Source organism: Chenopodium album, chromosome 21, assembly GCF_948465745.1.
Source record: "Chenopodium album chromosome 21, dcCheAlbu1.1, whole genome shotgun sequence".
NCBI classification, from domain to species: domain Eukaryota; kingdom Viridiplantae; phylum Streptophyta; class Magnoliopsida; order Caryophyllales; family Amaranthaceae; genus Chenopodium; species Chenopodium album.
Genome location: NC_137854.1, coordinates 7,086,692 through 7,104,255, shown reverse-complemented (window position 1 = coordinate 7,104,255; position 17,564 = coordinate 7,086,692). Strand labels below are relative to the sequence as shown.

Genomic DNA, 17,564 nt, shown 5'->3' with positions numbered 1-17,564 from the left:
TACAAATTATTTGAATGAATTATTTTATCGTCTTTTGACATATTATAATATTTTATGAATTAGTGGTAATAGACTAATAGTTGTAGAAAAAATGGCTTAAAATCGTAAAATCATATCTCTATCGCATGATATATTAATCAACAATTTGTATAAAAAACTACTTCGTAAATACCAAACACTTATTATAATTTTAAAATTTTTACATCAAATGTGAAGGCCTGATATTCTTCTTTAGTCTTTACCAATATATGTCTCTTATATTGCGCTTAATATCTTCAAAATTAAAGCCCCATGACACGCAAACAATGTCATCCCATGGAATTTCCATAGTATTCTTGTCACCTCAATATTTTCCTTTTCAATCATCATCCTCATTGTTGTAGAAATTTCACATAGAATTTTGAGAGATGTTTCTCTAATTTTTTAGTTTTTGAAACTTAATGAGTGTGAAAAATTCTTTATTGAAAATTTGTATTTATATAAGAAGAGGGGGAAGATAAGGGGTCAAATTAAAGAAATGAATTATGAATGTAAATAAATTGAATTGATAGATGGAATAATGAGAAGAGGAGAAGGTTTAGGAAATTTAATTTGTTATTGAATTAAAATAAAGATTACAAAATATAAAAGTTATTGAGAAATAAAGGGGGAGATGAAGAGAGAGTTTCTTTGAAAACATAAGGAGGGAGAATGAATAAAGAAAGGTGAAAAAGAATGATGACATGTGTCAATTTTGGTTTGTGTTTTTAAATACTAATAAAGTATAGATTCTAATTCTCCACAGTTCGTTTATACTCGAGCTATTACATAATGATTTCTAGCCATTGCCGAATTGGGATCGTGGAATTAATATCTTATATTTATACAAAATGAATGAAGATCAGTAGAATAGTTGACCTAGATGGAGAGGAGATCAACACATTTAATTTCTTATGTAACAAACCAATAATGTGAAGGATATATCATTGCAGCTTCCTTTTCTTCATACTTTTATATATATACTCCAATTATATATATAAAACATTTTTTAGAATATAATTATAATTCTGGGGAGATTAATTAATCAATTTCCTCTTTCAACGCCCCAGCTACAATGAACCATGTTAAATAGCGAAGATGTAAATGGAAAACCAACCAAACATTTCGCCCAATTAAGTACTTAGCCTTCCAGAAAAAAAAAAAAAAAAAAAAAAAAAAAATTAGAATGGCATGGCTACAATATGATAAGAAGGCATTACTATTAGGGATACTAATCATCCTCGTCGCATCAGGTAATTTACAATAAACTGCCTTAAGTTTTGTAAATTGTAATAGTGTGCATGTTACTTCCTCCGTTCTTTTTTACTTGACCTGTTTCTTTTAATTATCACGCTTGCAATGCACAACTTGAATCATCAATAACTTTAATTCTCTCTAAGTAAAAAATTATAAAAGTTATATATTGTGATAACACTTATTTAGACGATTATAACAAGATCTTACATGAACATGTTTTTCCGTGTATATAATTTACAAAAGACGGTCAAAGGTGGGTTGGTGAACAGTGTAAAAGTCAAAACGGGTCAAGTAAAAAAGAACGCTTGCCAAAGATAATTTGGTTTAAAGCTAATGAGTATTTACACCGTAATAACTAGTGACGTGTTTGTAATTGGTTGCAGAAATGGCAATGTCAGGGACAGATGGATGGCCTTGGGAATGGTGCTTGGACAAAACTTGGCCCTGCTCCGGCACAGTTGGAAGTGGTTGTTGCGATGGACTACTTTGCCGAAACCATGAAGCAGGCTATATTGGTATATGTTGTGATCCAAATTTGTCAGATGATGAAGAGGGGGCCTGCCTCTGGCCTTAGCCGATTACATAACTTTTGTGGTTGACTCCCTTATTTGTTTTTGTTGTCACTTTTTATTATGTTTAAACCTTTCTATGGTACTTGTCCAACATGTACTATTTATGTTCTTTTTTATTGTTTTTAATCTGTACCTTATGAAAGTTCCGAATAATTGATAAGAGGAATAACATGGATTTCTCTTTCCCTACGTAGTTTATTATGTCTATGTCAATCCATTTGTTGTTATTGTTTAACATGTTTTACTATCATCAACCACAACACTGCAACAAAAATACAAAAAATAATAGGAAAAATTAACAAAAATAATCCAAACTATTGACTTCCTTCCCATTTTAATCCCAACTATGATTTAAATTAGAATAATCCCAACTATGAGAGGTCCCTTCTCAGATTAGTTTTAGACTTTTGTTAACCTATTAATCAGGTAAATGAGCAACATGTCAACATATTATTGGTTAAATTATTTACATTATTATTTTTTTTTAAAAAAAAAATCATCTGCTTTCAACACCAAACTCCTACCACCGTCCTCTCAAACCTACCCAGCAAACTCCATCCATTAAAACCACCTTTACATCCACCCCCAGCAACCAAAACTATCTTTCCAGCCAAGCCCATCCATTGAAACCACCCTTTTCTGCCACCCCAGCCATCAACTACCATTACCAACAACAACAATGAGTCAATGACCAAAAATAACAATGAGTCACTGCCACACCACCACCGGTAATCCACCCACCTTAATTTTTGCCCCTGCAAAAAGCACACCGACCGGGGGTGCGAATGGTGATTAATGTGTAGTAACGAAATATGCCCAGTTAATTAGCGGATTGAGCTGATTAATGGTGGACTATTCTTCTTTTGCGGGGAATATACCTAAAATTAGTAAAATGTCAAACCTGAACAAATTATTTTAATTAAAATTAGTAGGGTGCCGCAATTGGGAGAGGAGGTGGGTTGATGACCGGTGGTGGTGTGGCAGTGAGGACGATGGTGGTGCCGGTGTGGTGGTGTGGCGGTGAGGAGGTGGTGGGTCTATGGTGGTATGACAGAAGAGAGAGATAGGGGTAATGGTGGATAATGGGTGATATTAATTAAATTATATAAATAAAAAGTTAATTGTCTAAAAAAAAACTTTCAACCGGTATCACAAGTAGTAGGTAAGAGGGACTAATTTGAGAAGGATCCTTAATAGTTAGGATTATTCTGATTTAAAACTTAGTTGGGATTAAAATGGGAAGGGAGTTAATAGTTTGGATTATTTTTGTTAATTTTTCCAAAATAATACTCCATCTGTAATTATTGACAATACCAAAACCATCCGTTACAAATGCAACTAGATTGATCAGATCTATATCGACACCGTGGCTAACTGCCTACAATGTCTTGGATAGAATTGATATATATATATATATAGGAAGGCTCATGTAAAAACCCTCCACTATATAAGAACTCAATCTTGTATAAGAACCAATCTCAGCCCTTTATTAGTTTTGATCTGATCCTTTAGTAATGACATTTCTATAATTTTGAGAATTTCGTATTTAGAACATAGAAAAAAAATTTAGAACATAAGCAGAAAATTTTAGAACATAAGAAAAATAATTTGGAAGATAGCAAAAATTTAGAACATAAGCAACAAAAAAAGTTAGAGCATAAGAAAATTAATTTAAAACATAAGTTGAAAAAAAAAATCATAGCATATGTAAAAATTAATAACATAATCTGAATAAATAGGAAAAAATTTAGAACATAAGCTGAAAAAATAATTTAGAACATTGGAACATAAGTAGAAAAAATTTAGAATATAGGAAAAACTTTAGAACATAAACAGAAAAAATATTTAAAACATAGGAAAAAGTTTAGAACAAAAAGTGTTCTTACATAAAAAAGGGTTTTTATATAAGAGGAGTTCTTATTTAGTTGACTCGCTTTGACTTTTACACTATTCATCACCCCTCCTTTGACCGTCTTTTGTGAATAATATAAGGAAAAACATATTCATGTAAGATCTTTTTGAATCCGTCTCAATAAGTACTATCATAATATGTAAATTTTATAATTTTTACTTATGGAAAATTAAAGTTATTGTTTGTTAAAGTTTTGCATTGGCAAGCGTGATAAAAGAAACAGGTCAAGTAAAAAAGAACAGATGAAGTACATATATATATATATATATATATATATATATATATATATATATATATATATATAACTATAATTATTTCCAAAATTTCTAAGAGAATTTTTCAAAAATTATTATGCAATTACTTATTACATCATGATGTGAATTTCTTTTATTAGATAAAAAATTATGAAATGTAACAATCGAAAATATCGCCCAGAACACTCACTAATTACTCTCTCTGTTTTTTTTTTTAATTTACTCTGTTTAACAAAATGCAGTATTCATAGAGTGTGCTTTGACCGTTATTTGTTATTGACACATAAGAATAAATATATTTATATGAGGTCTTTTTTGATTCGTCTCGGCATGTACTTTTAAAATATCAATTTTTTTTTTTTTTTTTTTTTTTTTTATAATTTTTCCAAATATATAGTTAGAGATATATATATCTTTAAAGTTTTGTCTACGCATACGCAAAATGGTGAAGTGTGCAGATTAAAAGAAAATAGATGCAATGGAGTACTTAATTAGTATATACAAAATCTAAAAGTCAAATCATTAAAAAAAACTGATTTGAGTAATAAATAATACTCCATAATTATTTATTACTTGGAGATGTGAGTTGCCGCAAATTAAGATCGACAATGAAACAAGTCGGTGTATGAATCCATAAAATAAACAAGTTGCTATTACATCAAAGTTCCTTGGTGGCCTAACGGTTAAACTTTTCCTAAAGCTATTGTTCTTTCCAGAGGGCTGTTGTTGTCCTAGGACTCTGCTAGGGTCTCTTTTTGTCTCTTACAACAAAGATTTCCATGCAATCCATGGAGTAGTATAGCTCAAGTATATACTGAAAATCCCCCCTTCTTTTTCTCTGGTGTTTATGCTAGGTCAATATATATTGTGGGATTCACTTTGAGAAATTGCAAAGTATGTTAATCTACCTTGGGTCGTCGTAGGAGACTTGTCAAGAGAAAAAAAGACTCCTAGCAAGACTAGGAGGTATCCAAAAAGCCCTTGACTCCTAACCCTATAACCGATTCCGCCTTGCCCTAAAGAAAATCTTGCATACCAAGTAGACCTTATCCTTAACCAAGAAAAGGTTTGTTGGTCGACAAGAGCTATAGAGATTTGGTTTTAACGGGGTGATAGGAACACAAAATTCTTCCACATGTTTGTGGTTATCGGAAGGGCTAAGAAAAAAATTGAAATGCTAAAAACTGACTCTGGTCAATCAATTGAAGATCAAAGTGAGCTCCGAGCCCATGTTTCTTCCTACTTCAAGAGACTTTTCACCACCAATAAAACACTCAGTCTTTCTTGTCAACTACCTATGTTTTGACAACATCAGTTTGTCCTACCCTCCTTCTCTTGCAGAGGTCCGATCGACTCTCTTTAAAATTGGACCCCTTAAATAAACATGGTTTATTTATTTAACGTTTTTGGTTTTTCTTGACAATTTTTTTTTTTAAGGTGGTTCCCACAAAATTTTTGTTTTATAATTATGGGGTAAAAGGGATAAGGTAGTAAAAAGGGTTGCCATAAAAGGAATAAAGTGGATGTGTTAAGAACATTATAAAACAGATAAAAATGGAATATGTTAAGAATATTATGAAACGGAGGTAGTACTTTGCAGAGAAAAAAATGTGGATATCGTATTAACTAAAAGGAAAAATTGCCAAAACAAAACCATTTCATTCTCTATATCCTATGTACTTCATACAATGTTTTATAATACCCACCAACACTTTTAAACTCTCTTTTACTTTTCATCTTTTGCTTACATCCATCTACCTTTTTACACACTCTCTTTTCTTTACCTTAATTCTTGTGCGAAAAGCAACACTTTTAGAACGAATTGAAACGAAGATAGTATATACTATATAATACGATATTCATAGTAATTATTACCGACTGCATCTTTAAGCATTATGATAGCTTAATAATCAGACTTTGTTTTACTGAGATTTTCCTTCCTAGTGAAAATTACTCAGACAAGAACACAATATGACCAATAGATCAAACCTTATAAGTATTACAAACGCTTACAAGTATTACAAACGCTTACAAGGAGGGAGTGGAGGAGCACATAGTCCAGGATTATGTGAAAATGCAGATGCAGGGATACTTGCACTGTGTGGAGGAATGCTTCCACTAAGTTGATTTCGCGAGACATCAAAACTTTGTAAGTTTTCAAAATTCAACACCTCTTTCGGAATGTTTCCAGTAAGATTGTTCCTCGATAGCAAAATTGTTGTCAACTGACTACAATTTCCAAGTTCTTGAGGAATTTTTCCTGAAAGTCGGTTACTCACCATCTGTAATACCCGCAAATATGGTAGATTACCTAATGAATTTGGTATGGAACCTCCCAATGGGTTGTTCGACAAGATCAATGAACTAATGGGCTCCATAGCTAACTGAAAGCCTATGTCTTTGTCAATTGGACCGGTAAACTTATTTTGTGATATATCAATGGAATTATAGCGCCCGTACCCCTTTCGACTAAAAAATATTGCTCCCAAAGAGCCATTGAAGTTGTTCGAATGAAGATCAAGGTCTAAGAGTTGAGAGAGATTACTAAACTCTACTGGAAGTGTTGAGTAGAATTTATTATTGGATATGTTGAGGTACCCCAAACTGCTCAAATTTCCTATCCAAGAAGGCAACGTCCCAGTGATTCGATTACTCGATAAATCGAGGGTGCTTAATGTTTGTAGTCTAGAAAGTTGAGAAGGGAGTGGACCAACAAGTTGATTATGAGATAATTTTAAAGACAATAGGCTACTGAGATTGCCAAAACTTGAAGGTATTGGACCTATAAAGTTATTATTTGAGGCACTAATCTCTAGTAGTTGGTTTAGATTGCCCATCCATGATGGCAACTTTCCAGTAATCATATTGTTATCCAAGTATATACCTCTGAGTTGGGTAAGATTGCCTATAGATTTTGGTAAATCACCGTGAAATTCATTATTATGCAACATTATATACATCAAAGAGTCGTTGAGTTGACCTATGGAATCTGGTAAAACACCTTTTAAATTATTGTCGTTCAACTTCATTTCCATCAAAGACTTAAGTTGACCTATGGAATTTGGTAAAACACCAGTTAAATTATTATTACTCAAATCTAAATACATTAGTGATTTAAGTTGACCTATAGATTCCGGTAAAACACCACTTAATTGATTGAAACTCAAATCTATGTTATCCACGTTTTTGAGTCCACCTATGGAACAAGGAATAGGGCCACTAAGTTTGTTATTCTGGAGATATAAAAGTTTCAAATTGGAAAGTTGGCCTATAGAATGAGGTATAACTCCATTGATATCATTATATTTAAGGTATAATTCTTCCATGCTAGAGACATTACTTACCACAAACTCTGGTAGAGGAGCATTGAGATTGTTATGGGAAAGATCTACAAATTCCACCCTTGGAAGTTCAAAGATGGATTTAGGTATGCTTCCGTTAAACTGATTATAGGGCAAATTTAATCTTGTAAGGTTGTTGAGCTTGCCAATACCAATTGGAATTTCACCGGAGAAATAGTTTCCGGTAAGATCAAGGTCGGTAAGTGAGACCAGATTTGCAATGGAATAAGGTAATGGGCTAATGAATCTATTATACTGCAGATCTAGAGTTAAAAGTGACTTCAATGATGTAAACATATTGCAGGGTATGACGCCGGAGAGGTAGTTATTGCGAAGGATGAGATGTTGTAGCTTATGGAGGTTACCCAATGAAGAGGGTAACGGACCTTCTAGGCTATTGTCGTAAAGATTAAGATAAGTTAAATTAGAGAGGTTTCCTAGTTCAGGAGGTATGGAACCAGTTAACCCTTGATCTCCCGCATCATTATCTCCCTCATCATTATAAATTCCAAGATTTTCAAGGTACGTAAGATTACCAATGTAAGGGGAGAGTGTACCTACAGGGTTATATACGTAGAGTGTATTTACCCTTCCGGCGATAGGATCACAGCTTACACCTCCCCAGGACTCGCAACAGTCGGTCCTAGGAACCCAACTATCTAGGTACTGAGGGTCCCCTATGATTCCACGCTTGAATTCGAGTAACGCCTCTTCATCAACAGCGTTGCAAGACTCTACTGATGGGCAAAATGAAAATGTAATGATATGAAGCAACAAGATTATAAGGGGAAGAGTGTATTTCTTAAGGACTTTCATGACAACAGAAGAATTGTAACACTTGGGAATGGGTGGGGAAGATAATAGGCATGGATACATCTCTTAATATAGAATCCTGGTGAGAGTTATTTCTTTGTACTGTTTTTGTTATTTTATTTGTAATTTCCAGCTATATTATACGAAGTATTAATGTTACTATGTCATATTGCCATGGGTTTGAAGTTTAAAACTGAAATTCTATATGTGTAGCCATGTGCATTCTTTGCCTCCATCAATCACTCATTTTTATATTATAACGGAGTATTATAAATACTTCCTCCGTTAACAATTATTTACAACAGATGGGGTGTTTGCGGACTCCTAGGCAACATTTGTTTGTGAGGATAAAATGGAGAGAGAAAAAGTTGGGTGCGTGTGATGAGGAGAGAGATAGAGAGAAATGATTACCTAAAATAGAAAAAAAAAAAATATTTGTTGCACATAATATATAGTTAGCATTCATTTATAGTATATGTTGTAAATAACTGTTAACGGAGGTAGTAATATATAGGTAGTATAGAGTGAAAACGTAGCAAGACTAAAGTAGCTAGAAACACGAAACGTCAACTTTGAATTATTCCTAAGTCATCATAAATATTGGTTTCAAATAGTTTTGTTGTACTATTGTTGAACTAGTACATATAATATTTAATCTCTATATGTAAGGAAAGAGGGGATGATTTAGGGCCTGTTCATATTTACTGAACTGAGCTGAACTGAATTGAACTGAACTGATTGGAGCTGAACTGAACTGAACTGAACTGATTGCAACTGAACTGAATTGAACTGAACTGAATTGAGCTGAAATAAATATTTTATGTAAGAGGGAAATTAAGAGCTGAACTGATTGGAACTGAACTGAACTGAACTGATTGGAGCTGAACTGAACTGAAATTAAGTAAATATGAACAGGCCCTTAGTGTCCACCTATATACCAAAATACCACTCTTCCTTTTACAACATGATCATCATTGAGTTACATGAAAAAATTTAAACATGACTAAAATAACATAATTGAAAAATGAAATCAATATAATCAATCAAAGTCTATAGGATTTTGGTTCCATTAAATATATTGTCTCTCCGCCTCATCCCTCCTTCTATTCCTTTATCTGAGACATGATCCATTAACGGCTGTCATGATGTTATAATTTAATGCCTAAGATGACTCGATTGGATCATATATAGTTGACTCACTATTTAATTCTTTTTTTAAAAAAATATAGGTATGGAGTAAATTTATACTTAATCAGGTAACAAACACTTCTTATTAGAATGATCAGTACATTTTTATAGGCCAGACTTATTATGAGTGAGCCAAAAATCTACATCCTAATTATTATTCCACAACATCAAAATAATGAGGGTATATATAAGGTTGATTATTTTTCGAAGGCCGTATAAGGTGAAATATAATCTCAACTACTAGGCTAACTAAGTGTTATTTAATTGATCAAAATTAAAATTAATTGAGATGCCCATGAATTGATACCAATGGGGACAAAAAGTAACGAACAGAAGTTAAACGCACGATAAAGACTCTTTGTACATGTATTGTTGAGCAGTAACGAACTAACGATGCACCTTCTAATTACTTTATTTTTCATTTCTCCACCATCTTAACAAATCACATGATCAGCATGTTCAACAAACGTGTAATCATTAAATGACCACAAAAACTATACTGGAAAACAAACTCTAAGCATCGTGTAAGTCTAATCATACATTTGCACTAAAAAAAAACGTAAGAGATGTCATTGCAATTAGGGCAGTTAAAACTTACTCACTCTGTAAAGGAACGCCGCTTATGAGAAGCTTCCCTGGTCACGAGCGAAGGGGGAGTGCGTAACTTTGACCTGACACGCATGATTAGACACTTGTGAATCACGAAAATTTTTAGGATCTGAGATTTCTCCGTTTCGAAAACTTGACACATTTTGGAAACTCCAACGTTTCCTTGTCAATTGCCTAGAAATGACGGCTAGGGCTTGATGTTTTCCATATCCGAAACGTTTTGGTTTCCAAACTTCGAGTCGTTTATGTGCTACCTAGCGAGACACAACTTTGACCACCAATTGTCTCTAATCATACATTACCTCTGTTTCAATTTGTTCTTAACATATTCAATTTTTGCCGTGTCATAATGTTCTTAACACATTCACTATATTCCTTTCTGGTCCCTTGAGATTTCAGAAGCTAAAGCACTTCTATTTGCTCTGAAGCTTGGTAGAAGATATGGCTTCCAAGAGGTAATTCTGGAATCAGATTGCAAACTAATCATTGAGAAACTCTCGAAAAATTCAGCAGCCCTGGAGATGGATACGGTGCTTGGTGACATTCTGGCATTGTGCTCGAGTTTTATGTCTGTCAAATGGTCTCACGTGAGACGAGATGGTAATTGTGTCGCTCATAATTTAGCAAAGTTTGTTCCTTTTGGCTTTGAACAATTGTAGGAAAATTTTTTTCCCCAAGAAATTTCCTCCTTTGTACTTATGGACTCTTTGTCCCTTGATTAATTAAAGTCCGAGTACGTGGTTTCAAAAAAAAAAAATATTCCTTTTATGGCAAACCCCTTTTACTACTTTACCCTTCTTATCCTACAATATTAACAATTTTCACTTACTCTCTATTATTACTTTATCCTTTTTTTTATATAATATCCACCCACCATTCTTTATCCATCTTTTTTTTACAACACTCACTTTTTTACATTCTCTCTCTTCTTTACCTTAATTTTTATGCAAACAATAAAGGTTAAGAACAAATTGAAGCGAAGGTAGTAACGGTTTATATTATGAATGAATACGTTGCATTCATCATTCAAAATAACCATTGGTTTATATTTCTGTCTCCCTTTTTTTTATCTCCTCTAATAATGTATTTTACTCTAATTATGTATTCCATGAATCATAATTTTTTTTTTTTTTGATTCCAATGAGGTAGCAATTACCAAAGCAAGTAGCAAAGACAAACAGAGAAAACAAAGCAAACTACAAACTAAAAAACTGAAACAAAACTACCTAAGGAGGAATGAGCCGTGGCAAGGCCACACCTCTTACATCTTCCTCTAAGATACGATTAAGGTCTACCGGGATATCACTAAAATACACCAGTTGAGAGTCTTGAATTACTCCGCGGTTGGCCAACCAATCCGCCGCTCTATTCCCTTCACGATATACATGAACTAGCTTCACTTCCCAATTAGTAGCTTCCATTAGCTTCTTGCAATAAGTAATGTCATGTATATTTTCGCCTCTTGGCACCTGTTCCCTGTTGATAGCTTGAACACAAGCAATGTTATCCATCTGAATTTCAAGCTTGTCAATCTGGCAGTTCCTAGCCAATTCAAGGCCTCTAGTTAAGGCCATAACCTCTGCTCTAAAAGCAGAGCAGTAACCAAAGCTTGCTGCAAATGCTGTGACAAATCTACCAGCATAGTCCCTGATGATTGCTCCACCTCCTGCTGGGCCTGGGCAGCCTTTAGCAGCGCCATCGCAATTCAACACAAACCACCCATATTGAGGTGCTATCCACGAAATGTTGGCTGGAATTTTATATGGCTTCTGCTTTCCTTCATTCTCAATTGCATCCCATATGGCTCGCCTTGCTTCATCATATCTGATCTGTAGAAAGGCTCTAAAGTCAATTGGAATTTCATCTCTACGATTAAAGGTGAAGCAATTGCGCCATCGCCATATCCACCACACTGCAATTCCAAAATAGGTAGGCCACGATTCCCCTGCAATATCATCCTCCTTAACATTTTCTGTAATCCAATCTCGAAGATTTCCTTGATAAAATCGATGAGCAATTGATTGATTAGCGGTTTTTCTCCATACTACTCTTGCTGCTGGGCAATCTCGAATTATATGAAAAGTTGACTCCTCTGCTGCTCCACAGATGTAACATCGAGGATCATCAGTCATCTTCCTTTTGTATCGATTTAGATTCCCTAAGACTCGATCATGGCATACCAGCTAGAGAGAGGCGCGAATCCTTTGCTGAACAGGAGCACTCCAAACGGCATCCCAACATTCATCATCTAACACGTCTGTTTCATGCTTCATAATTCTCATCACTGACCTTATTGTAAATTTCCCTTGATCACCATCCTTCCAGTAAACTAAGTCCCCAATGCTGGGGTCTGCTCTTACTTCGTGGTTCTGAATTTTTTTCAAGGAAGTTTGATCGAGGTATGGGGCAAAAATACTCCACCTCCATCCTACACCTTCCTCCCACATATCTTTGACAGTTGCCCCCTCAATCTCAGCTGGGATTTGCTGTGTTGCAAGGTCACTTAGAGGCTCATTAGTAGCCCATCTATGGTCCCAAAATAATGTTTTAGCACCATTGCCGATTGCCATCTTCATACCTTTTCCCAAAACCTTAGCATTGTCAGTTATGCCACACCAAACATTCGAGCTCCCCGGCTTTGGTTAGAACATATCCACATCACAACGCCCTTTGCAATACTTGGCTCTTAGAACCCGGGACCAGAGAGAATTTGGCTCAGAAATTACTCTCCAACCGAGTTTTGTGAGAAATGCCGCATTAGCTTGACTAGCTGAGTAGATGCCTATACCACCCTTTACTTTCGGCCTTTGAAGAGCTTCCCAGGATAATAAATGGATACCTCTTTTTTCATCATTAGCCCCCCAAATAAATTTTCTCGTTTTATTGTCTATCTCTTCACAGGTAGCCTTGGGAATTTTCGCTGTTTGCATCGAGTATAATGCCATAGTCGAGATTGTTGATTTAGCCAAAGTCATCCTTCCAGCCAATGAGAGATATTTGGTCTTCCAACCAGCTAATCTCCTGTCAATTTTCTCACATAGATGGCTAAAGGTTTCCTTAGTCACTCGGCTTGTGAGGGTGGGCATGCCAAGATACATACCTAGGTCTTCCGTGCTTTCCATTCGAAGCTTTTCACTAACTGCTTTTCTCGTATTAGCATCAGTGTTGTTCGAAAAGTAAACTCTAGATTTTGCAAAACTGACTTTCTGCCCCGAAGCCTTACAAAATCTGTCAAGGCAATCATGAATGACTTCGTCTTGATCGATGCTAACCTCGGCAAAAAGGATGATATCGTCTGCAAAAAATAAGTTCGAAAGAGCAGGACCATCACGGCTAGCCCTTATAGGCTTCCATCTTTTGTTCACAATCGACTCCTCAATTACTTGATAGAATCTTTCCATACACATTACAAACAAATAAGGTGATAATGGATCACCTTGACGGATGCCTCGACTTGGTTTAAAGCTTTGTGACGGCTCTCCATTCCATAACACTTGAAGCGATGCCGATGTTACACACTCCATGATTAATTCAATCATAGTGATAGGGAGGTTCATTTGCACCATCGTATCCCTAATGAATAGCCACCTAAGACGGTCATAAGCCTTCTCAAAATCGATTTTAATAGCCATTAGCCTTTTGCCCCTTGCTTTCTCTTCATAGTATGAATAACCTCTTGAACAATCACGATGTTATCCGTGATTTGTCTACCCGGAACAAAACTAGCTTGGGTATTAGAGATTAAACGAGGAAGGATTGGCTTCAAGCGGTTAACTATCACCTTAGTGATAATTTTGTAAGCAACATTGCAAAGTCCAATTGGCCGGAATTGAGAAGCTAATTCAGGATTATCAATTTTTGGAATGAGAGTGATAAGGGTTTCATTGATATTTTCCGGAAGTCCCTTTCCCTCCAAAATAGGCATCACCGTCTTGTACACTGTATTTGCAACAAGCTCCCAATTTTTCTGATAAAATAAGGCCTGGAAACCATCGGGCCCTGGAGCCTTTAGGGCACTCATCTCCTTCACCACATATTCAACCTCCACCCTAGTGTAAGGTTTCACAAGAGCATTCCAGTCATTAGTGAGTAATTCGGGGAAGATGTCTTGAGGCAGATCATAGTTATCTGGACCACCTTCTTCCGTGAACAAATTCGAGAAATAATTCACAATGTGGCTTTGGATGTCCAGCTTATCTCTAAGCCATTCACCACTATCGTTCTTGATCGCTTCTATTTTGTTTTTCCATCTTCTGACAATAGTGCTAAGATGAAAGAATGTTGTATTGCGATCTCCATTCTTTAGCCAATTAATTCTCGATTTTTGATACCAAATTAATTCCTCCCGATCAAGTACTTCATCAAGTTCACGCCTAAGTCTAGCCTCAAGCTTAATCCATCCTCTGTCTGATTTCTCTGCCAACTTCTTTTGTATCCCTCCAATTCGAGCCAAGATAGTTTTTTTTTCTGTTTAAAAACATTACCAAAAACATCCCTATTCCATGACTGTAATTCAGAGGATAACTTTGAGAGATTAGGCATGAGCCCTTCATTCGAATTCCATTTTTCTTCCACAAATTTCTTGAAATTCTCATGAGTTAACCAAGCGGCTTGGAATCGAAATGGTCTATGAAGAGAATTCATTGGAACAAAACCATTAGGTGAAATAAAAAGAGGGCAATGATCTGAATGTACCGCAGGAAAGTGTTTGAGTTGGGCATGTTCGAATTGCATCACCCATTTATCGTTGCATAGGGCTCTGTCTAATCTTGCACTTTGCCTTGTCTCGATACTTTTTCCTCTTGACCATGTATGAGCATCACCAATTAACTCGACTTCCAGTAAGTCTAAGTCATCAATCCAATTATTGAAAATAGCTGATCTTCTTGTGGTTTCTCTACAAGATGTGTTTCTTTCGGAAGGGAATCTCGTTTCATTGAAATCCCCTGCCAACATCCAAGGCTCATCATTATTGATTGCAAAAGATCTCAATTCTTCCCATAACTCTTTCCTTTTCTCCGGATCGGGGCTTGCATAAATTGCAGTAAAATACCATGGAGTGGTTCCATTGCGTTTTACTGTCATGGTGATGTATTGCTTATGCTTGTGAATAGGCTCAATTGTTACCAAGTCAGACCTCCAATAAACCCATATACCACCACTGAAACCCTCTGCGTCAACTCTATCATGACCTTGATACCCTAAAATAGTAGCAATTTTTGTAGCTTGCTCTCCTCCCATGTGAGTTTCAACAAGAACAACTACATTAGGTTGATTAGAACGAACCAAATCTTTCAAAATTGAGATGAAATTTCTATTTCCTACTCCTTGAACATTCCACACTAGGCATGTGATAGGAGCTGAATTCGGAGCTAAATTAGGAAGTGTATCATCCATAGAAACTGGTACAGTAGAGAGTGATGACACATAAGCTTGGCTTAGGAGCTTCATTAAGCGATTAACTTCAGTGGGAACACCCACCATTATGACAAGTTCCGGGGGATTTGTTACCGGAGGCATCCAAGTTCGAGCCTTATCTCCAACAAATTGGTCAGGGGGTTCACTATCAATATGTATGGTTCCTCCATTGGATGGTTCACACATATTGTCTTCTCTGGTGGGATCTTTAGAGTTATTGGGGAAGGTCGATGAGACATGAGTGCAGTCAAGATGTTGGCTTGGTGTTTCTTGTTGGTGCTTTTGAATGGCTTCGAGGGTCGACTCTACTGCAATTGGGCTAGCTTTTGTGTTTGCATCGAAAGAGGGTGATGGATTCTCTTTGCCTACAAAATTCAGTTCTTGTGTTTCCTTAGCATTTAAGGGAATATTAGAATTAATTTCCTTCAAGGGTTCAGCTGAAGGCTTATTTTGGAAATTTCTTTTCCCTTGAGATAGATTTGTGTGCTTTTTAATTCCCTTAGGATTGTTTTGTCCTTGTTTGTGCGAGTAAATCTTTTTGAAAGATAGACTATCTTTTGATTTCGGAAGATTTTCCCCCAAGTTTCCCAATTCAAATATTCCCTTAAACTTATCTTGCTTATCTTGTGAGGAATCTCCTAAATCAACCACCTCTTTAACTCCTTCCGAGATTATCTCATTGTTACCTTCCTCATGGTTATCAAGAATGGCAAATCTCGATCCACTTCCTGAATTATCTCCCTGATTGGTAACAGAATCTTTTCTTGCTATTTTTTCTCCAGATTTTCCGTTTTCAATATTCTGCTGATTCACCACCGTGGCACCACCTCGAACTTGTTTCTCCACCACCCCTCCTGGCTTTTGGATCCTTGGAGTGTATTTTCTTGCTGGTTTCTTGACGAGCATCCAAGAACCAAAGTCCTCTGTTTCTTCTGGTTTTTGAGCTTGCTGGAACAGGGGATTTCTTTCTATTCTGATGTTATTACCTTCACCCATATCATCTTGTGTACTGCACTCATCTTCTACATGCCCCAGTTTACCACATCGAAAGCAAACCATGCGAATCCCTTCATATTGCACCCTCCAGATTCTTCCCTTGAGCCAAAACTTGGAAAGCAATGGCCTAGAAAGATCAATTTCCACACTGAGTCTTGTGAACTGTCCTCGTTCAGCTTGAGCAGTAGTTTTGTCTACCCTTAGAACCTTCCCAATCTTTGATCCAATTTTGTTGAGAAAGCTAATATCGAAGTATTCTACAGGCAAATTTGGAATTCTTACCCAAGCAGTTAAGACTTTGATTGGAGCCTCATCTGGAACAAAGTTTGGTACCCATTTGCGTATTGTGAGATAGTTATCATCCAATAGCCATGGACCTTGTGTCAACACATAGTTGTAGTCTGCCTGATTGGTGAAACGAGCTATGTAGTAGTTACAACCAATGTCAGTCAGGGAAAGTTCACCTCGAATGTTCCATTTTTTCTTGAGTCTTCGCATCAGACCCATATAACCTAGTTTTCCACTGAACATCTTAATTATCAAAGCAGTCTTCCATGGTTGTCGAAGCCTCTTCTTTTCTTCCTTGGTTAATCTGATGACAAGACATCTCTCATCATTCAAGATTTCCTCAAGGATGTCTTCATCATCAGAAAATTCTTCATCCTCTTCATCCTCAATATCTACCCAAGACTGATTTGGTTGTTGAGAACTTTCCTTTCGAAGCATATCCTTGAACAAAGGTGGGAAATTTCCAGAATTCACATTCATAGCTCCTATTCCAGTCTCGATACCATCTATTCTCATATGATTATCCTCTGGTACCCCCATAGATTCATCCCTAGGTTCATTCCTATTGAAGATAAAGTCTGTTATTTTTCTCTTAGGTTTCTTGTTGGATCGATCCACTTGATCTAATTCCTCTCGAGATTTTCCCAGTTCACTCGCACTCGCATTCGCACTTAGAGGATTTCTCTCCATTTTTTTTTATTACTTAAATTTTGTTTAATTTATTTTCAAATGTGTGATTGTTTATCATAAATGTAGTTATAATGATGTATAAGGCTGCCTTAAGTTATGCGTAAAATGACTCAAATTGGAATTTTTTTTAACATATGTTGCTTTCTTTTTTAGGACTTGTCAATTGGATTATTTTAAAGGCAAATCCTAACGCCATTAGATAAGATAA

At 35.8% G+C, this 17,564-nt stretch overlaps 1 protein-coding gene across 1 annotated transcript; it reads right to left on the bottom strand.

Annotated features, from left to right (window-relative positions):
* Positions 1-13,595: 13,595 nt before the first annotated feature.
* Positions 13,596-17,356, bottom strand: LOC145600266 (uncharacterized). The gene is made up of 2 exons (XM_081656189.1): positions 14,449-17,356; positions 13,596-14,401 (listed from the first exon to the last, which is right to left on the bottom strand). Exons 1-2 carry the CDS (start codon positions 17,354-17,356, stop codon positions 13,596-13,598), a joined length of 3,714 nt encoding a protein of 1,237 aa, XP_081512315.1.
* Positions 17,357-17,564: the final 208 nt, after the last annotated feature.

Excerpts from the sequence above, each read along its gene's own strand:
- LOC145600266 (XM_081656189.1), bottom strand. The coding sequence starts at position 17,356 with ATGGAGAGAAATCCTCTAAGTGCGAATGCGAGTGCGAGTGAACTGGGA. Across the intron at positions 14,402-14,448 it reads ATGGAATAGGGATGTTTTTG|GGATACAAAAGAAGTTGGCA; the intron begins GTAATGTTTTTA and ends CTCGAATTGGAG.